This window comes from Ochotona curzoniae, unplaced genomic scaffold (genome assembly GCF_017591425.1).
Source record: "Ochotona curzoniae isolate NIBS_2020 unplaced genomic scaffold, NIBS_Ocur_1.0 contig_1014, whole genome shotgun sequence".
Classification (NCBI taxonomy): Eukaryota; Metazoa; Chordata; class Mammalia; order Lagomorpha; family Ochotonidae; genus Ochotona; species Ochotona curzoniae.
The window spans coordinates 42,465,948-42,486,768 of record NW_024464920.1 but is presented as its reverse complement, the minus strand read 5'-3'; the positions used below and the strand labels follow the sequence as shown (position 1 = coordinate 42,486,768).

The following is a 20,821-nucleotide window of genomic DNA, read 5'->3' as shown; positions in this document are numbered from 1 at the left end:
CTCCTGGCTCCTGGCATCAGATTGGCTCAGCTCCATTTATTGCAGCCCTTTGCGGAGTGAACCAGCAGGTGGATATTTTTTCTGTCTCTTCTCTGTAAATCTGCCTTTGAAATAAAAATTAAAATGTTTTTAAAACGCATGTGCTATTTAAATGACACATCAGTGTAATATTCTGTGAATGAATTATTTTTAAGAAGCTGACCAGTATATACCTTAATTCAATATAGCACATTTCATATTCTGTATTCTGTAGCTTAGTATTTTTTTTTAAAGATTTATTTATTTATTGGAAAGTCAGATATACAGAGAGGAGGAGAGACAGAGAGGAAGATCTTCCGTCCGATGATTTACTCCCCAAGTGAGCGTCACGGCCGATGCTATGCCGATCCGAAGCCAGGATCCAAGAACCACTTTCCAGGTCTCCCACACGGGTGCAGGGTCAAAGCTTTGGGCCGTCCTTGACTGCTTTCCCAGGCCCCAGGCAGGGAGCTGGATGGGAATTGGAGCTGCTGGGACTAGAACCGGTGCCCATATGGGATCCCGGGCGCGTTCAACGCAAGGACATTTAGCCACTAGGCCACGGCGCCGGCCCCCTGTAGCTTAGTATTAAGTAAAACATCAGCAAACTACTAACAGCATTTTAGGGAAAATGAATTTCATATCATACCTGACATCATTGGTGATTTCAAAAACAAAATATTACTCAAAAATAATTGAAGCCTACTTGTGTGATCAATTTGTTTAAAGCATGTACATACATGACCGTTTTTACAGATGAGAATCAGAAGCTCAGAGAAGCCACTTATTTGCCAGCAGATGTATTAACACTGACCTGTCTATGCCTTCTGAATCCAAAGGATTACTTATGAGCTGGCCTAAGGGCGGTCACTGTGCCTGACATGTTACAGGGAATCGTTAGTAACAGCAAATTTGGAGACAACTTTTGCATAAAATCTAACCTGAAATTATCTAATTTATATACTCTAATTTTTATTTGAAAGACAGAGTTACAGAGAGAGGGAGAGACAAAGATTTTTCCGTCTGGTGGTTCACTTCCCAGATGACGAAAATAGCCAGAGCTGAGCCTATCCAAATCCAGCAGCTTCAACCTGGTCTCCCAAGTAGGTGTAGAGTTCCAAGGAATTGAGCCATCCTTCAATGCCTTCCCACGCCAAATTCAGGGAGCTGAATCAGAGGTGGAGAAACCAGGACAAAAATTGGTGCCCATATGAGATGCCAATGTCGCAGGTAGAAGCTAAGCCTACACACCATAGGACCAGCCCCTAATTCAGGTGCATTCTAAGTAAATCCGACTTTTTACAAAGTTGTGCAAATCCCAAGACTACTTGTAAAAGAAATTGTGATGACTGGCACTAATTTAGTAGTGTTTCAAATTTCCATTTCCAATTCTTGATTCAAAATCAATACTACTCTAATACTGGCCAAGAAGTTTGTTTAAAAAAAATAAATACATGACCAAACAATTGACTCTGACACTGAGTGAGCATCTGTGCTCTATGTCCTCCATGTCTGCATTGATTCACCATTCTACTGAGAGGTAACCTGAAGCTAACTCCAAAGGCAGCCAGTCAAATAACCCTCACTACTCCTTAGGCTAGTGAGACAACCCTACCTGTACAGCACCTGCTAAACGCTGGGCCAACCAGGTGCTCTACAATCTCAGAAGTTAAGATGATGCAGGAATGTTCTAAAATACAAGTAGCAGGGCCTGACACAATAGCATAGTGGTTAAGGTCTTCACCTTGCATGCACCGGGATCCCATATGAACGCCGGTTCTAATTCCTGCAGCTCTGCTTCCCATCCAGCTCCCTGCTCATGGCCTGGGAAAGTAGTCGAGGACGGCCCAAAGCCTTGGGACCCTGCACCCACCCACATGGGAGACCTGGAGGAAGCTCCTGGCTTCAGATTGGCTCAGCTCCAGCTGTTGTAACCACTTGGGGAGTAAACCATCAGAAGGAGGATCTTCCTTTCTGTATCTCCTCCACTCTGTATATCTGCCTTTCCAATAAAAATAAATAAATCTTTTTTTAAAAAAGTAGCAGCCAATACAGTGGGAACGGGGTTTTGAATGATGGGACTGGTGTAAGATAAGCATCACAGGCCCATCTGAGGGGCAAGATCTCATTCTAAGTGATGGAAAACCTCGGAGGTTTTTAATGCATGCTTTTGGATAAACTAAAACCTTGGTTTGTGTCGGGATTAATTTTGTCCTGACATAAATCAGTAGTGTTCTCTCCCCCTCTCCTAAAAGAGCCTCAGGAAAACATACTGTCATGTTGATAGAAGTCAGTTTTGCTATGTCTACAGGGTATCTACCGCAGTTCTGACAAACAGGCAAATGGCAGAATCTGGAGTTGTGAGAAGTCAGGACTGGGTTTACATTTTTGAGGATATCTATGCATCTGGTATTTAAAGCCATGCCTCCAGATGAAACTGCCTGCAGAAAGAGTGTGTACATTTGAAGTAGGGTGGCTGGTCAAGCTCAGGAAAGCATGATCACAGGAACTTAACCTGAGGAAGAAAAGATGACACAGCTGATAATGCACTGAATGCCACTGAGAAGTCAGCTAAGGCACATGTAGTCGGAAAAGCAGAGCAACAAGATTAAATTTTCATCAGGCAACTTATGTATAAATATACAAAATTCACTTCTATGACAAACTGTAATTAACCACCAAAGTGGTTAATTCTAATGAGCTTCAAGTCCAACAGCCCAGTGAGTCAAGATGAGGCTGAGTGTCAACATTAGAGTAAGAATGAGTTGTCTTGCAAGGTAGCCTAGCGGCTAGTCCTTGCCTTGAATGTGCTAGGATCCCATATGAGTGCCAGTTCTAATCTTGGCAGCTCCCTGCTTGTGGCCTGGGAAAGCAGTTGAGGATGGCCCAAAGCCTTGGGACCCTGCACCCGTGTGGGAGATCTGGAAGAAGTTCCTGGCTCCTGGCTTCAGATCAGCTCAGCTCTGGCTGTTTCGGTCCCTTGGAGAGTGAATCAGAGGATGGAAGATCTTTCTCTCTGTATATCTGACTTTCCAACAAAAATAAATAAATCTTGAAAAAAAAAAAGAATTACCAACCAGCAACCTTTTACTTCTGGACATACACTAGAGAAACTGACTGCTGATTCTAAAGTGTTACGAGAAATTGCACTGAAAGTTAGGCTGTTCTGTATCTTCAAAAAAGGAAAAGAGATACTTTCCTCATATGCACCTCATTCTGATTCCACTGGATGATGTTTAAACAGGATCTGGCAGGTTAGCAGGTGCCCAGTAAATAGCTCTGTCCTATCCTCCTCCCTGTCATCAGAGGCTACACAAGGCCCAACAGCTGCATACTCCTTACTTTGCAATTCATTGGTTTTCACACTTAAATGTGCACAAGAATAACCTGCAGAAGAAGGTCAAGTACAGCCCTGGACCTCATCCTGCAGATTCATCTAACTGGGGTAAAACACAGAACAAATCTGCATTTTAAACTTTTATTACAGGTGTTTAACAAATTTGTATTTCACTGTTGTGTTGAGGATGTATGTTTGTACAGTGCTACCATAAAATTTTGAATTGGCTGTAGCACTTTCTGAACTGCCACAGTAAAATTTTTCAGAGGACCCTGTATTAAAGTATCATTTATTTCTTTATGAAACATTCCATTTTTTGCAGATCATAGTGCTTTTATTATCAGATTCATGTTTTCCCATCCCTTTAATACAAAAAAAATTCAGTTATTTTCATCTGACATTTTCACTAATAACAGTATTCATAATAGCAATATAATTAGATCAGTAATTCATGGGGGCCACCCGAGTTTATACTGGTGTGTCAAATAGCCACTCAGAAGACTGCTGAATAACAGAGGTCTCCAGGTGTACACAACAACCTTAGTTTCTTAAAGTGAACTAATCCTGTTTAACAGGTCAAACTGCTAGTCTGTGTAAATAAAAAGTCTCAAACAGCTGTACATGTCAAATGGCAAGTCCATCTCCACAAGAACCTATGGTAACTACGCCTGCAGAGTTCTCGGCTATCGCTGCCAAAGCTCCTGTGGAGAAACGCAGTTTAGAATAATCTTGAGGACCCGACATATGCCAGGTGGCTTTTCTGTAGCAGAAATTACAACTATTTTTCCCTAAGAGATATTAAAGACACAAAGTTGAAAATAAATAGGCAAAAAATCTATACTTAGAAATTCAGGTACAATGCGCAGCAGAGCCCATGACTAAAGATAAATTAGAAGATAGATCTAGCAATGAAGTAGTAATGTCTTCCAAACAGCAGGAAACAAGTTCTCTCACACAATTATTTAGACTTAGTGTTCATTAATTTTGGTATTTTAGGAAAAAATAAAAAACTTTTTTGCTAATCATAGGGCCAAGTGACCACAGACATAGCAAATACACCTTAAATCCTATTACATGAAATAAATTACTAAATTCCTTATGAGCTGAACTTCCTAATGACCTTTCAGTTTCTGTATAGTATGAACATTCAAGAACATTTATATACTTGCTTAAAACCCATTGGTATCTATGAGAGTTATTAAAAGTTGTTACTCTCTTGTTCATCTGCTGTAGTCCTCTTGGTAGTTGACAAGCATCTGAGCCTGTGGTGTTAGGAGCGACCTGTTTGAAGCTCGCAAGAACACTGGTTTATTTACAACAGGGTTACCTGATGCCCCACATCAACAGAATGGAGACACATTTCTAAACCTAAGTACAGGAAAAACTAAAATTTTCCACACTTGAATTATAACCTTTAGTTAAAAGGAATGACAAATATATGTATGCCTGTTGCTAAATTTTTAAGAAACTTAAACATGAAACAAAAATTAATTCCAGCTTATTCATACTCTTTGAAAATGAATGAGACACATGTAAGATATGACATGTCTATCTTCTGTAATCAAAAACTTCAATTCCCTGCCTGAAACGGGTTTGAAAAACTGATAGAGTACCGATGTTTTAAAAGACTGTAATATAACATATTCTGAAAGCCTACATAAGTCTTTGAACATACTTTATTTTTTTACATTCAAAGCTATTCTACAGAACCCATTTCATTCCATTTAAAAGTCAATCCTCACATATCTCTGATTGTTTTTAAAAAGGAAAACTGCTAATAATGTAAGTCCTTCTAAAAGATTCTTTTATGTCTTGGATGCTTTAAGTTAACTCTTCAATTATTCCTTCTTCAAACACTTTCTACATAGCTTCTGCTCAGGAACGAATGTTCGTTAAACATGTGAAGTGTATTAATGGTGCAGCCAGCTGAAACACAACTTTCTTTTAACCACCTCTAACAAGACAGCTCACAAGCACTATCTCACCCAGCTGACAGCCAAGAAATGCCTTACCTCACAACTCCTGAGATCCTTAAGGTGGAAAAATAATTTTGCAACCAATCTTTAAAAGAATTCATAGATAATAACAATATACTTAGGGTGTTAGAAAACATGTTTTTTTTTTTTGGTAAGGCATCAATGATTAAATGAATAAAATGAACTCTCTAATGAAAGATGGCTAACACTCTGCATCATAAACCATTTTTTTCTGTTACACTTTTCTAATTCCTGCTACTTTTGCCAGCCTAAATAAGAAAAGAATGCCTCTTGGCCTTATCAACTATGATTATAAAAAACTAAGACATCTGAAACTATTAGGCACATCAAAGGTACAGTTTATGTAGTTCAAGACGCCCTTCTTAAGGGGCAGATGAGTCACCTGGCACATCGTACATATGGAACTGTAAAGATCATCTACTAAACTCAACTTTCACATTTTTAGTCAAACTGTGAGACTTATAGTAAATATTCAACATACCATATCTTCAGGTACAACCAAGTGAGTGTAACATTTTACCAGATAAAAAGCTGGAATTTAAGTACGAGAAACCTTCATACACTGTGCTAGTATTGGTCTCTTCTTGGTAGACGAAGGCCAGTCATCAATACTTTCAACACAGCAGTTTAGAAGATAAATGTCCAAAACAAGTGACCTGGTTGTAGTCCATAATTGAGCAATTCAATGCCACTGGCATCATAGTGCTGTGGAGAGTACAAATATCTCCATGCTTTAGTCAGACTTGTCTTTCTTCTTTCCTGTTAAGGGCACTTTGTTTGCAACAGCAGACCCAACAGCTGTCACACCTCCAGCCACTGCAGACACACCCCCTTTGACCAGCCCTATTCCCATGGAAGGCACAGTTGTAACAGCTGTTTTGGTCACCTCCAGACTCTTTCCACCAATCCAAGCCACACCACCAATGGTGGCACCAACAGCTCCCTTTGTAACACTGAAGAGACCTCCAGTCACACGAGACAACATGCCTGGCTGCTGCTGTGGATGATCTTTCATTGAACCTAATGAAAGAAAAATATGAAACAGATATCATTTCTTTTTTAACTGAAGCAAACCCCGAATTCCTCACAACTAGGAGGTTGATTTGGTAAGGCCAGCCACCCCAACTGACCGTAAGAGTGAAATGCACTTCCCTCAAGAGCACAGTTGCACACACATATTTACAAATGTTGGTCCTATGCTAAATCTTGGTATCTAGGAAAATAAATGCTTTAGACACTGGACAGCTTTCACAGAGCACTAAACTTCAGGATCTATTTTACATGTTTTCTTGGTTTCTAATTTTATTGCTAATAATCTTAAAACATGTCCAAAAGAACATGAAAAAAATTCTAGCTTTCATTTCCTTGCTACAGTTTAATCATTTTTGAAGCAGTCTTCCTATAAAGTAGTGGTTCTCAATGTATGGTCTGGTAGTACTCCTGGGAATCCCTGAGATCATTTCACCCCAGTGACAACTCTTCTTAATAATATGAGGATGTTGTATTCTGTTACTGTCTACAGAAAAGCTTCCCAGAAGCTAATGATGTTCAACAGAGCAAATGAGGACATAGCTGCAAGAATCTGCTGTGTTCCATTTAATGCAAGCATATACAGCGTTCTTCAGAAAACATATAAACATCACCCTATTTTATTTTGGGAAAAGATACTTTTCACAAAAATGCATTAACATTTGGTTCTCTCATTGGATATTCAAATTTCTTCATTTTTATTCCTAATACAATGACACAAGCTCTGAAACCTCATTTTCTTAATTTAAAACCATCCTGAAACCAAGAAGTTTAAGAACTACTGATTTACGTATATTTAGATCTCTACTATATGCATTTCTTGGTGAAAATTTTAAAGAATTAATGCTAAGTAAATACAGGATACTATCTATCTTTAAAATTCTATTGTCTATCTAAAATCTTTTTTTTTTTTAGGTTAAGCCACCACTTTTTTAAAGATTTATTTTTTTATTATTTTTATTGGAAAAGTGGATATACAGAGAAGAGAGACAGAGAGGAAGATCTTCCGTCCGATGATTCACTCCTCAAGTGAGCTCAACGGCCGATGCTATGCCGATCCAAAGCCAGGAGCCTCTTCCAGGTCTCCTGCATGGGTGCAGGGTCCCAAAGCCTTGGGCTGTCCTCAACTGCTTTCCCAGGCCACAGGCGGGGAGCTGGAAGGGAAGTGGGGCTGCCAGGATTAGAACCGGCGCCCATATGGGATCCTGGGCATGCAAGGCGAGGACCTTAACCACTGCACCATCGAGCCGGGCCCTAAAATCATTTTTATTCAGGGGGCAGGCATTTAGCACAGCAATTAGGACACTCATATTCCATACTAACAGTGCCTTGGTTGAGTCCCAGCTCTGCTTCCAGGTAAGCTTCCTGTTGATGCGTGCCCTGGGGAAGAGCAGGTGCTAGCTCAAGCAGTTAGGTTCCTACTCCTCCCAGAAGAGCCCTAGATGGAGCTCTGGCTCCCAGTCAGCCTGGCCCAGCCCCTGCTGTGGAGGGCATTTGGGAAGAGAACCAGTAAATAGATCTGTTCCTGCCTCTCAAAAGAGAAAAAAAAAATTAAATTGAATCCTGCTGAAAAATCTCAAATGTCACCATACAGGTTTTGTACACGGGGCATAAAAACAAAACAGTCCATCCTCTGTATCCACCCCACCCCTTACAAATCATATTCTTACTTGTGAAATAGTCTTCAAAGAGTAAGAGTGACAGGAAAATTCCTCACATAATAAAAATCAAGTTGTGTCTCCACCAATATATAATGTTCTCTTATTAGAGGTAAAAATGTTTATCTTCAATTATTTTTAGAACATAACAAAGTAACTAGGTTACCTGTCTTTAGAGTTAATAAAATCACTTTTTATTCACTCAGACTTTTTTTACATTCTTACTGTAAAAATGCATACTTACCTTCTGGTGGCTCATCATTAAGGTATGATGGAATATCTTGATTTTTATCTGCCTGATTCATGATCTCCTAAAGAAACCATAAAAACATATTTCATTTTAAATTGAACATGTCAGTCTCTTATCACATGCTAAGGCTTTACTGCTATGATTTAAAAAAAAAGTTTCATATATTTGAAAGTCCAAGCAAATGAGCAAGCTGGTTCACTCCTCAGATGCCTACAACAGCCAGGGGCTGGGCCAGGTCCCAAAGCCAGGAGCTTCACCCCAGTCCCCCACATAGATGCAGGAACCCAAGCACCTAGGCCATCCTTTGTGGCTTTCCCACACCATTAGCAGAGAACTAGATGGGAAGCAGAGCTGCCAGGATTCTAACCAGTGTCTATACGGGAGGCTGGCCCCTTCGGCTTACCATTTTAAAATGCCCATCACAAGCCTATATACATTATCTTGTGTCTCCTACTTGAAATTGTAATCTGTAAGAAATACTTTAAATTACACCAATAGACAAATCTTATTTGAAACACAATGTAAGCTATGTATCGTGTAAGCTACTATACTGTAATAATTCTATTTAAACTGGAAATTACCGACTGAAATAAAGTTCATTGGTAAGGTGGTCAAAAGAAAAAATATGTTTTCTCCTATAGAATACTGGTTAACTTGTACTTTACTTTAAAAGTTTAAATAAAACTCTGAAGCTAAAGAAGGTATTCCATGTGAGAAAAACAAATGGTAATCCCTCTTACCACAGATGACATCATCTATCTGAATCAGTAAAAGATTCCAGTGACTTTTTTGTTGTTTTTAGATCAATTCAAAATCTGTCTTGCTGGGTCAGAAAACTAGGATTGTACCCCAGGAGTCATCTGAGTATTTCTGAGTCATACATCCTTGAAGCTTAGATTCTGTTGCCTACGCAACAGAAATCATAAAGGATGCTGTGAAAACCAACACTGGGGTTTAACGCATTAGTCAAAAAAAATTGATCAGTGCAGATCCTAGAATCCCTGCCTTCATGACACTCAAATGGTGCTAAATGCTATCGGAAAACAGGAGGGAGGAGGCTGTGTAGTATTTTAAATGGTAAGTGTGTGAAGCCTAGGACATTGCTATGATACCCCAAAGCAGAAGGTGGTAAGCAAAGAAGTTCCCCAAACAGAAACTGCAGGAGCCAGGGCCTGGGCGTCTGACCCTACCTGCAGCAGCAAAAACCACCAAGAAAACAGTATGGCAGGGGCCACACCAAAGGGCAGCAGAAGAGGAATTCCAAGAATGAGGTCTGGATCACATCACTGCAAGTAATAATGGAGGCTGCTTTTTAAGTGAATAAGGCAGCCAGCAAAAGGTCAGCAAAGAAGTGTTGGGTTTTTTTTTTTTCTTTCAAACTTTCACTTAAGAGACAGAGGTCCTTTCTACTGGTTCATCTTCCAGGTTAGGCTGTGGTGAGTCAGCGGTCCCATTTCAATTCAGGCCACCTTGAGCACTCACAATTACCTCCAGGATCTGCATGATCAGGAAACTGAAGTTGGGAGCCAGAGCTGGAAATCAAATCCAGGGACTCAGATGTAGGATGTGGGTATCTTAACCATTAGACTAAACACCAGCACCTATAATATGACTTATCACTTCTACAACCACTTCAGTTTAAGCCATCTAGGCAAATATACACTATTGTATTACTGCAAAATCTCTGAACTGGTCTCCAAATTTCCACCTTTGCTCTCCTTGCACCTTGGCCTTGGGCACAGAAACATAATCTTCCTTTCCACTCTGATGTTGTCATCTACCATTCCATTCTAATAATAGAGTTCCTTGTTTATACTTTCGGAGATGCTCTTGCTCTTAATTCCATTCAGGTGTTTGGGCAAATACCCCTCCCCCCCGCCCGTGAGAGGACATTTCCTGGTGACCTTGCAATGAGTATCCTCTACGATCCCATGACTTTTTAGCTTTCTGTTCTCTATTTTCTTCACAGCTTTCGCTCCCACGTGATAGTCCATCCACACAACGGTCTTAAAAATTTCATGGAAATGCATATGATGAAAAAAACTACCTGGATTTTTTGGGCACCAAAATAGATACTTTTCAATTCAATTTTCCATTAGGCTTTTAAATTCCTGTATATTTATCTTTCTGTGTTCCCAATTAGAATGTTAGCTCCAGAAAACAAGGGCTGCTTCATTTACTGTTCCATTTCCAGAGCCCTAATCAATGTCTGATATATGACTAGCATTCCTTGAATTTCTTTATATAAAGTAGAATATAACCTCAGTATTTTGTTTGTTTCCCCCATGACAGGAAATATCTTCCAATTCTGATATTCTTTCTTCTGCTTCATTCAACTTTTTAGACTCTCCATTAAACTTGTAATTTGCTCCACTGTAATCCTAACTTCTGAAATGTCAGCTTTCATTTGATTTATTTCCTGTGTAACAAATTCTTTAAATTCTTTGAACTCTTGTATTATGTGCTTCTCACTGTTGGTCAGAAGCTTTATAATAAGTTTTCTGAATTCCATGTTCCCCATTTTTCAGTGTCTTCCTCGGTTATCTCTGAGGGTGTTGGAGGCTTTTGTTCCTTTACGGGGGAGTCTTTGGTAACATTCATTATGCCGCTGTCTCTTCTTTTAACTTTTGACATTGCAATCCTGTATGGTTTGTTTTTTTTTCTTAGTGCAGATTTCTAAGATGTATTACCTACAGGTCTACAAGTCAGTTTTTACGTTCAATCAGTGTGCTGGGTTAGGAAGACACCAATTGTCCCAGAGAACTGGTTTATCTGCAGCACTGATCTTGTCTAAACACACAAAATGGCACCCAGCGGAGCACGGCCAGAGGGCCAGGGCTGTTGGCTTTCCATCCGGGGACCACACAAATCCTGCAGGACACGAGGCTGGTGCTGTCCTCCCCATGAGATCAGCCAGTGTGACTAGTTGGAAACGCTCCCACTCTGGCGCTTGATCCCTGTGCTGCTAGCTCCATCCTGCCACCAGTCCACCCCATGGAGTCCACAATTCCCCTTGGGTTCGTTGCTGGGCCAAAGTATTCGGCAGGATTGGCCAGTCCCACCCTGACTTCACCTCCTGAGCTCCCCTGAGGAACCCAAGCTCCCACCTGGCTGCTGCAAGGGCTGATTTGTGGCTGCCACTGGATCCCTGGTTGTTGCTGGAGTCTGGACCACAGCTTACTGGTGGCTGGTGGGCCTTCTGTTCCCTGTAACACCACTCCGCTGTCATCACCTCTTCTCTGTGTCCAGGGGTTCTCCAGGTACCTCCCTGTTGACCTCCTTCCTATCTTTTTCTATAATCTGCTCTCTTCCTTTACCCTGTCTAATGTTTCTTCGTCATCTCAAATGTGTGCACTCTGCCGTCATCTTGATTCTAGAATATGACCTTAGTACTAATGTGAGAAAGGGAGACTCTAGGAGGGCAGACGGAGTATGATGATGAGACATCAGAAGAGAAATCACTTCTGAGAGATGAAGGGCTTGTTTTTGAACAATCTGTTTCTAAGATGCCTTCAGAGCATCCAAGTGGACTTCAGGGGCCAGCCAGAGTTGATCTGAAGTGGAGGGAGAGGAGTTGGACAGACTATCTAATAGGATCAAGAAAAACGGTAATAAAAAAACAACCGCAGCTAGACTGCTTTTTTAAGGTGAACAGAAAAAAAAAAAAAGCAAAAATGTAACACTTGAGAATTTATAGGGAAATAAGGAATAGCTTCACAGAAAACAAAAGATTTATAAGCTTCCTAAAAGATATATACAGTGAAAGTGTTATAATAACTTATGAAGATCAAATGTTTAGGCTAGAGAAAAATGCTACTGTTACACTTAGAGACTAGTATAAAAGGCATGTGTCACTGATCTAATTTTTTAAGGAATACGAAGACAAAAAGATTGGAAGAAGTATACCAAAGTGTTCATAAAAACTGCCCCACGCGAGTGGACAGGACCCTGAAACTTTAGCCATCATCTCCTGCCTCTTGGGGTGTGCTAGCAGGAAAGTGGATTGGAAGCAGAGCAGCCTGGACTGCCCAGGAACTCCAATATGCGACAGAGGTATCTCATTATAAATATATTAGATTTATTTTATTTCTATTGGAAAGTTGGATATACAAAGAGGAGAAGAGACAAAGATGTTCTGTCCAATGATTCACTCCCCATGTGGCCCCAATGACCAGAGGTGAACCCATCTGAAGCCATGAGCCCAGAGTCTCCCAAGGCTGCAGGGTCCCAAGGCTTTGAGCCTTCCTTGACTGCCCTCCAAGGCCACAGGCAGGGAGCTGAATGGGAAGCGGGGCCACTGCAATTAGAACAGGCACCCATATGGGATCCCTGTGCATGCAAGGAAAGGACTTTAGCTGTAAGGCTACCGCACTGGGCCCATAGACAGAGGTATCTCAAGAAACAGTTTAACCAGGCCCGGCATGATGGCATAATGGTTAAGGTCCTCGCCTTGCACGTGCTGACATCCCATATGGGCGCCGGTTCTAATCCCGGCAGCTCCGCTTCCCATCCAGCTCCCTGCTTGTGGCCTGGGAAAGCAGTCAAGGACGGTCCAATGCTTTGGGATCCTGTACCCGCATGGGAGACCTGGAAGAGCTCCTGGCTCCTGGCTTCGGATTGGCACAGCTCCAGCCATTGCGCTCACTTGGGGAGTCAATCATTGGATGGAAGATCTTCCTCTCTATCTCTCCTCCTCTCTGTATATCTGTCTTTCCAGTAAAAATAAATCTTAAAAAAAAAAAAAAACAGTTTAACCCACTGCACAATGCCTGGTCCATAATTGCATTTTAAAAATTTATGCAGTTTATCTGGTGCTAGCTATTTTAGGCTTTTATCTGCAGATTAAGTTAATTATGCCAAAACTAATATACTTCCATCATATAATGCTTTAAGAAAATGACATCCCTAGGTTTTGCTTTTACTTGAAAGCTAGAGCAGTTTGTTTCAGCTTGTCACTGGTAAGGACACCCTGACAGTCTTACACAGGTTATTTACTTGGATCAAGGACATTACCCACTCCATCACTTGATACCTCTGATAAGAACTCCACATTAATATCTTTCTTTAAAAGTAATTATTCAGAGGGCCCAGTGCGGTGGCGCAGTGGTTAAGGTCCTCGCCTTGCACGCCCGGGATCCCATATGGGTGCCAGTTCTATCCTGGCAGCCCCACTTCCCTTCCAGCTCCCTGCCTGTGACCCGGGAGAGCAGTCGAGGACGGCCCAAAGCTTTGGGACCCTGCACCCGCGTGGGAGACCCAGAAGAGGCTCTTGGCTTCGGATTGGCTCAGCTCCAGCCATTGCTGTCGCTTACTTGGGGAGTGAATCATCGGACAGAAGATCTTCCTCTCTGTATATCCGCCTTTCCAATAAAAAATAATAATAATAATAATAAAAGTAATTATTCAGAAACTGTCAATGCTCCCAAATATTTTACATGTTTTCTTTCAGAGACTTTTTTTTAATTACATAAAAAATAGGGCCTGCACTATGGTGCAGTGGGTTAAGCTACTGTGTGCAATGCTCACATCCTAGATCAGTGTCATCTAACTCCTGGCTGCTCCAATTCCGATCCAGCTCCTGCTAATGCATATGGGAGGGCAGCAGAAGCTGGCCCAAGAACTTGGGCCCCTGCCATAACGGAGTTCCTGACTCCGACCTGGCCCAGTTCTGGCTGCAGCAGTCATTTGGGAAGTGAGCCAGAAAACAGATCTCTCTCTCCCTTTCTCTGCCACTTTTTCAAATAAACATTTTAAGATAAAATTTAAAATGTGGTATTTCCCTTTGACTTCCAGGAATCTTAACCAAAATCCCAACCTGTGTCCCTCTGTCCCTTCACACCCACCCCTTCATGCCCTCCACTCTTACTCGTTTGATATCTGCGTATCTTATTTATACAGTTTTGCTGGTGTATGACTTTGCTGTAAGCTACCATGCTATATTTGTGGAATAAAAAATGTCTACATCCACATTACGCATAAGCATTACAAGAAAACATGTATCTAATATACAGCCCACATTTTAATTTTTTTTATACTAAGCCAAAGCCATGCTTTAAAATAAATTAGCAAATGGCTTTTTCTAATCTTCTTTGATTACTTTAAGTGTGAAAGGGAAGGTGGAGAGAGGAAAAAAGAAATGGACAGAGAAAAAATACTCCCATCCACTGGTACACTGCCCCCCAAAGCCCAAGAAACCAGGCCTGGGCCACCCCTAGGGCTGGGAGCCAGGAGTCAGGAGCATAATCGAGGTCTCCCACATGGAAGGCAGCAACCCAGTTCCCTAAGCCAGTCCTATCTTCCAGGGTCTGCAGCATTAGCAGAGAGCTGGTGTCGGGAGTGGAGCTGTTGGATGACGCAGGTATCTTAACTGCCAGATCAAAAGTCATCCTGAAGAACCAGTAGCATGGCACAGCATGTAAAACTGCTGCCTACAATGTGGGCATGCCACATGCGCAGTGGTTCGTGTCCCCACTGCTCCACTTCCAATCCAACTCCCTACTTACAGCCTGGGAAAAGCCCTGCCACCCACATGGGAGACACTGATGAAGCTCCTGAGCAGTCTGGTCCACCACTGGCTACTGCAGCCATCTTATTATATTTTCACCCTCTCTTAGAGGACACTCTTTGATATATTCAAACTGCCAGCATCACTGCTCTCGTGCTTTGGGATCACTATTAAGACAATAAAGGTTCTTTGACACAAGCACTGTGACAGTCAACAATCTACGCAACACGCCACCTGATAACTGAGGCAGCTAGCTGACTAATGGGCTCGTAGTGTATAAAGCAAGGATGTGCTGGATCACGAGAAAAAACTGGAAGGCATGAGATCTCTAAACTATTCTGAATAACTATTTAAAACGTACAGACTTGAAGGCCTGGCACTGTAGCCTAAAAGCTGGAGTCCTCACCTTGCACGTGCCAGGATCCCATATAGACACTGGCTCATGTCCCGGCTGCTCCATTTCCCATCCAGCTCCCTGCTTGTGGCCTGGGAAAGTGTCCAGGACAGGCCAAAACCCTGGGACTATGCACCCGTGTGGGAGACCCGGAAGGAGCTCCTGGCTCCGGCTTCGGATCGGCTTAGTTCCGGCCATTGCAGCCATTGAGGAGTATACCAGTGGATGGAAGCTCTTTCTCGGTGTATCTCTTTCTCTCTGGAAATCACACATTCTAATAAAAATAAATAAGGCTTGTTTTTTTTTTAATTTCTAGACTTTTGCATTTCATTTTCTCAAGCCTCCACTGACTGCGGTTGATAGTAATAGGGACTATGAGAAGCAAAGTCCAGAGTAAGGTGGGACCACTATATTACCACCCTGCTCATCACCACTCAAAGAGACCCTGAAGACCAGTACAACCCCAATGTCCTAAAACTGTGCAATAAAACTTAAAATGATAGATGAGGGTCAAGTACCAACGGACAGTGAAAGCGTCAAAACAACAACTTGTAAATGTCACCTTCAAATGATACATTAAACAAATTATATATACCAATCTGTGATCAATTGAATCATTACTTCAACATATACTTAAACTGTACTATTACCCTGTCCAACACTAAAAATTTCAGTGTGATTAAACATACAGAGGAACTGTGCTAACCAGTTGATAAACCACAGGGTATGAGTATACATTTAGTACTTACCAGCTCAGTCATTCACTCATTCAAGCAACAAAATATATCTGGTCTCTAAGAGCTCATAATATTCACAAGTTTATATATAAACTTTTGTGTGTGTATGCAAATAAACTCCCAAGAAAGGCAATAATTACAGATAATAAGTAGTCCTAGACCAGGACAACAGTCTATGGACATAAATAAGTTCTAGCTTTCGGTGCTGGCATATGAGCACTATTACAACACCAATTAAAACTAGCTGTAAGCAGCTTTTTAAGAAAGTACAAGATATAGCACTTCTTTGCTACAGATTGAACATCATAACTATAAATTCATTAGCAATTACTTTCAGCTTTTTAAGGAGAAATAATTCTTGTTCAGTATAAATATGATGGTAAATATATTAAGCAAGAATAACCAACACTATTCCCAAAGGGGTAATTTATTCCAATAATAGAACTTTTGTATAAACATCTTTTTGAGACCGGCAGTTTTTTTTAATGAAGAAGCTAGAACATGGGCATTAAGAATGTGGCCAAGTTTATATAGAATGGATAGAAGAATTATGTAATCCTCATTGTCTTTTTCTTACAAAAAAAACCCCCTGATACTTCTTAACAACAGCTTCTGTGGCAACTCTCAAGGTAAACTGTGGTGCTCTGTATTTTGTAGTTAAGCTTTATATAGTGTGTCAGTGTTGAATAAATTCCTTTGGTACATAGAGGGGTAACACCCATAGACAAATGTGTATTCTCTTGTCATTGTGAATAAAACCTTTAAGTTTTTATATTAAAATATGACTGAGGGCCTGGCATGGAGGCCTAGCAGCTAAAGTACTCACTTTGGACGTGCCAGGACCCCATATAGGCACCAATTCTAATCCTGGCAGCCCTGCTTCCCATCCAGCTCCCTGCTTGTGGCCTGGGAAAGCAGTCAAGGATGGCCCAAAGCCTTGAGTTCCTGAACCCAGGTGGGAGACCTGGAGGAAGTTCCTGGATCCTGGCTTCAGATCGGTGCAGCACCGGCCATTGCAGTCATTTGGAGAGTGAGTCATCGGACGGAAGATCTTCCTTTCTGTCTCTCCTCCTCTCTGTATATCTGACTTTGCAATAAAAATAAATATTTTTTAAAAATAAAATTTTAAAAATAACTGAAACCCACAAATAGCAGAAATGTATCATTTTCATGTTTAAAAGTCAGTAAACAAACACCTGGTAGGTGTCGGTTAAAAGGTTTTATTCATGTGTATCAAATTAAGTTATAAAACGCTTATAAGATCTAACCACAAAGTACAGAGCACAACAGCATGCCTTCTAAGCTGCTCACAATCTGTCATTAGACAACATTGTACCAATGAATTCGCTAAGTTCTTCTACATAGTCTATCTACAGGAACCATGCCACATCCTCACTCTCATGTTCTAGCTTCTTTGCTACAAACTGTAAGGGAACTCAGGAATGTATGTCCACAGAACTTACTTCTTCCTACTCTGGTAAGCAGTGCCCATCAGAACACCAGTTCACTGTTTTTAGCCTTCTCTAGTTAGTTTAGTTATCATCCGGAACAGGCTACTTTTAAAACTGGCCCATGCCCATTAAGTCAACAGCGAACTGACTTGCCAGAAACAAGGAGAGAAGACAAGGCAATCTGCCAGTATAAGGTCCATGAAAGTGCACATCCAGTGATAAGTAACACCTGTCAGTGTCCAAATGGCAAGTCTCAAGAGCCGTCTTGAAATGAAACAATAGTTAGAAGACCAAGGAGTCCACCAGCTTCACTACATTGCTCATTGGTTCGACAACACTGGCACTCCCACCAGGTGACAGACTTCTGTCTAGGTCAGAGGTATGCCGGACGGGCACACAAAGACCCTATTCTTAAAAGTGTTTATACACAAAACCCAGTGAGGTGTCTTCAGGAAATGGAAAGAGCAAATACCCAATGATTGAAACAAAGAAAGGCAAAGCTTTTCTCAGAGTTTAAAAAAAAAAAAAAACAGCGCACACACATATCTGTGTATTGATTCCTAATGCAGCAACCACTTCAAAACTTTTTCCTACTGTGCTTCCTATGTGTGGGCAAATTCTCTACTGCGCTTGTTTTCTGGTACTTTTGTTGTAACAGACTAAAGCAATGAGAGCGGAAAAGCAAAAACAGGATGCATATGGTTTATTAAAAATGACTTAAGCGCTTCCATATCAGGGGCAGGCCTGGGAGGGCGCACAGACGCGTTCGTGTGACCCGAGGGTCCGCACCCGCACCAGTGGACATCTTAAAGGTTAAACAACAGCATCTAACAAAAACCACCGGGAGGCAAATAAAGCATTGTCTCTTGGAATCGGGCACGTTGTCACAAAGATGCAGTCAATGCAAAAGCAACTCCCTGCTTTCTCTAGGTGTCTTTAACCCTTGCAGGCGGGGCCCGTCCTCCAACCGCTGGTCCCTGCAGACGCGACCAGCAAGTCTTTCTCTGGCAGAGGGAGTGACGTGGCAAGAGGCAGAAAGTGACCCTGGAGGCGCCGTGTGTCCAGGGCTGCGCCCGGCACCGCCTTCCTCGGCTCCACGTTGGACGCCCCGCACACCCCCACTCCCCGGGGTTCCAGAATTTCTACGCGAGAAGGGCTGGCCGGGGGAGGGCGAGATCCGACTGGAAGTAAGGACCTGGACACTAGCCACGAAGCTGCGCGAGCCAAGCAGGCAGGCAGTTTTTTCATTAAAATCGAGACTGAAGAGGGGGACACTGCCGGCACCCAGAGGTGCTCCAGCGCTCCCCAAACACCCCCAGATACCGCCGACGCCCCCTCTCCATCTCCATACTAGAGATTTAGGGTGGGCGTAGGAGAGGAGCCTATGGGTGCCTTCTTACCCGGGAAAAACCCAAGAGGGTGTCTTATCAACAGGTCAGGAATGAGTGGGGTGAGGAAGCCCTGCACCCCAACCCCACCCCCCACCCCAGCCGCATCCCTCTCCCGGGCCGTGGACGCCTGCAGACCCTCCAACTCCTTTTAACCTGATCCCCAAGGCACTAGAACCCCGGCGGAGGCTTCCAAAGGGAGTCGAGGAGCAGCCCCCCGCAAGCGAACCCCCCGTCCGCCCCCGACTCCGCTCAGCGTCTCCCCTCCGCCCCTGCTCCTGGAAAAGCCCGGCTCGGAGCAGCCAGGCCCGCGAGGCTGGCAGACAAGTGGCGGGCAGCTAACGGAAGGAGGCGAGGGAGGAAGGCAGGAAGCCGCCGCGGTGCCCCCCGCCTTCCCATCCCGACTCACCGCCGGGGTGGCGGGCCGGCGCCTGCGGCTGGGGCCGGGCGGAGAGCGGACAGCACGGACGGGGGCCGAAGCGGCCCTGGCGGCGGAGGCAGCTGACACGGCCGTGGGCAGATGCGGGCTCCGGAGACTTTCTCCTCAGGCTCGAGAGGGAAAAGGCTCCGTTGGCGGCAGCGGCGGCCTCTGGCTGCGGACGTGGCGCCCGACGCGACCCGCCCCCTCCGCAGCCTCCTCAGCCCCCGCCTCCTCCCGCTGCTCCGGCTCGTCCGGCGCACGCGCGCTCGCGCACCCGAGGCCCCCTGCTGTGCCCACCCGGCACTCGCCCACCCGTTTCTCGAACCGCCCAGCCCTCCCAGCAGCACCTCGCGGCCACCTCCCGACGTGCGCACGCGCACCGCTCCCGCCCCCACCCCCGCCGGACTCGTGGGAAGCCCCTGCCGGGCTGCCTGTGTGTGTGCGTGTGCGCGCGCGCGCCTCCTGCCGGGGTCTCCCCGCCCCTTTTCCTCCGTCGTCCAATCAGATGGAGCGAGGGGCGCGAAACCCGGGAGACGTTTTCCCTGAAGCCCAGAGCTGGATGGGCCCGGGTGACTGAGGAGCTTTATTTCCGCCCGCCGAGTAACGGGGACCGCAGTCCAGAACCTTAACCCTTGGCAAGGCGAGGTGGTCGCCGGTTCCTCCAGCTCAGCTCGTTCTTCGGCCAGGAGCTCCAGCGTCCTCCCTTTACCTGCCGCCCTCAGGACACTGACCACGAGCCGGGTCCTCTCCCAGCCCTCCCCGTCGGTGCCTTCCACCCGCCCTCGTGGACCGAGTGATGGGGTGAGACTTTGCCGACTTCTGTGTCTTTGGCTATTTTTACTCTTCCCTGTCCTAGAATTGAGCTCTCTGAGGGAATAAAAGCCCCTCTGGTTCGTCCCGGTCGCCCAGCGCCCGGCGCGCGAAGTTTGCTTGAAGAGCAGCGTCAGTGCTGAGTAGTAAAAAGAGAATCGGGGATGAGACTTGGCGCGGCTCGGGGACTCGGATGCCTCCCTGCCCTGGCCAGGGCGCTCCTTGTCCCGGAGGCGCCGAGAAGAACGAGGTGCCCAGGCGCCCTGCGCTGTGGGGCAGCTGGCATCGGGACAGGGCGCCCACTGCCACCTCGGGAGGTCCTTTAGAGAAAAGCTGTGCAGGGGCCGCTTAACTAAGGAAGTGCTAGGACCTTTCCCTGGACTGTTTGCACACCTACATGTTGCAGGTAACAGTAGATTCCCCTTGGAGTTGGTGTTTTGTTTTTGAGAGGCTCAGAAGGTGCTGGATGTGAGGTGAGAGGGCTTTGTAAAGGAAGAAAGGCCTTTTACAAACGTGACTGTTTTTTTTTCTTTCGCAATCTAATCAGCAAGTCAAAACAGACACGTGAAGCAAAATCCTCACAAGATGTTTTCTGTAATTCACAATAATGAAGCGGTGTAACTGAACAATAACAGAGGGAGGCTCTAACCAAAGAGCGCATCCTGGAGAAGCCTGCTTTGATCCAGTTCTGAAATAGCATGGATTAAATACAGTTGATAGTTTCATTCCATCATTTATAAAATCAGGAGTGAATCCACTTTGCCCACTTGTACTAAGACTATGCAAATAATTTGGCGTTTCCGAATTCGAAGGCAAAATAATCGTG

At 43.9% G+C, this 20,821-nt stretch overlaps 1 protein-coding gene across 1 annotated transcript; it reads right to left on the bottom strand.

Moving 5' to 3' along the window:
• Positions 1 to 3,675: 3,675 nt before the first annotated feature.
• TMEM263 (transmembrane protein 263) lies at positions 3,676 to 19,376 on the bottom strand. Its single transcript, XM_040984987.1, has 3 exons — positions 19,174 to 19,376; positions 8,284 to 8,350; positions 3,676 to 6,372 (listed from the first exon to the last, which is right to left on the bottom strand). The coding sequence occupies exons 2-3, from the start codon at positions 8,342 to 8,344 to the stop codon at positions 6,086 to 6,088; spliced, it is 348 nt and encodes a 115-aa protein (XP_040840921.1). The 5' UTR covers positions 8,345 to 8,350; positions 19,174 to 19,376; the 3' UTR covers positions 3,676 to 6,085.
• Between the last annotated feature and the right edge of the window lie 1,445 nt (positions 19,377 to 20,821).

Coding starts and splice junctions, on each gene's coding strand:
- TMEM263 (XM_040984987.1), bottom strand. CDS start 8,344: ATGAATCAGGCAGATAAAAATCAAGATATTCCATCATACCTTAATGAT. Junction 6,373..8,283: donor TAATGATGAGCCACCAGAAG/GTAAGTATGCAT, acceptor TTCTTTCATTAG/GTTCAATGAAAGATCATCCA.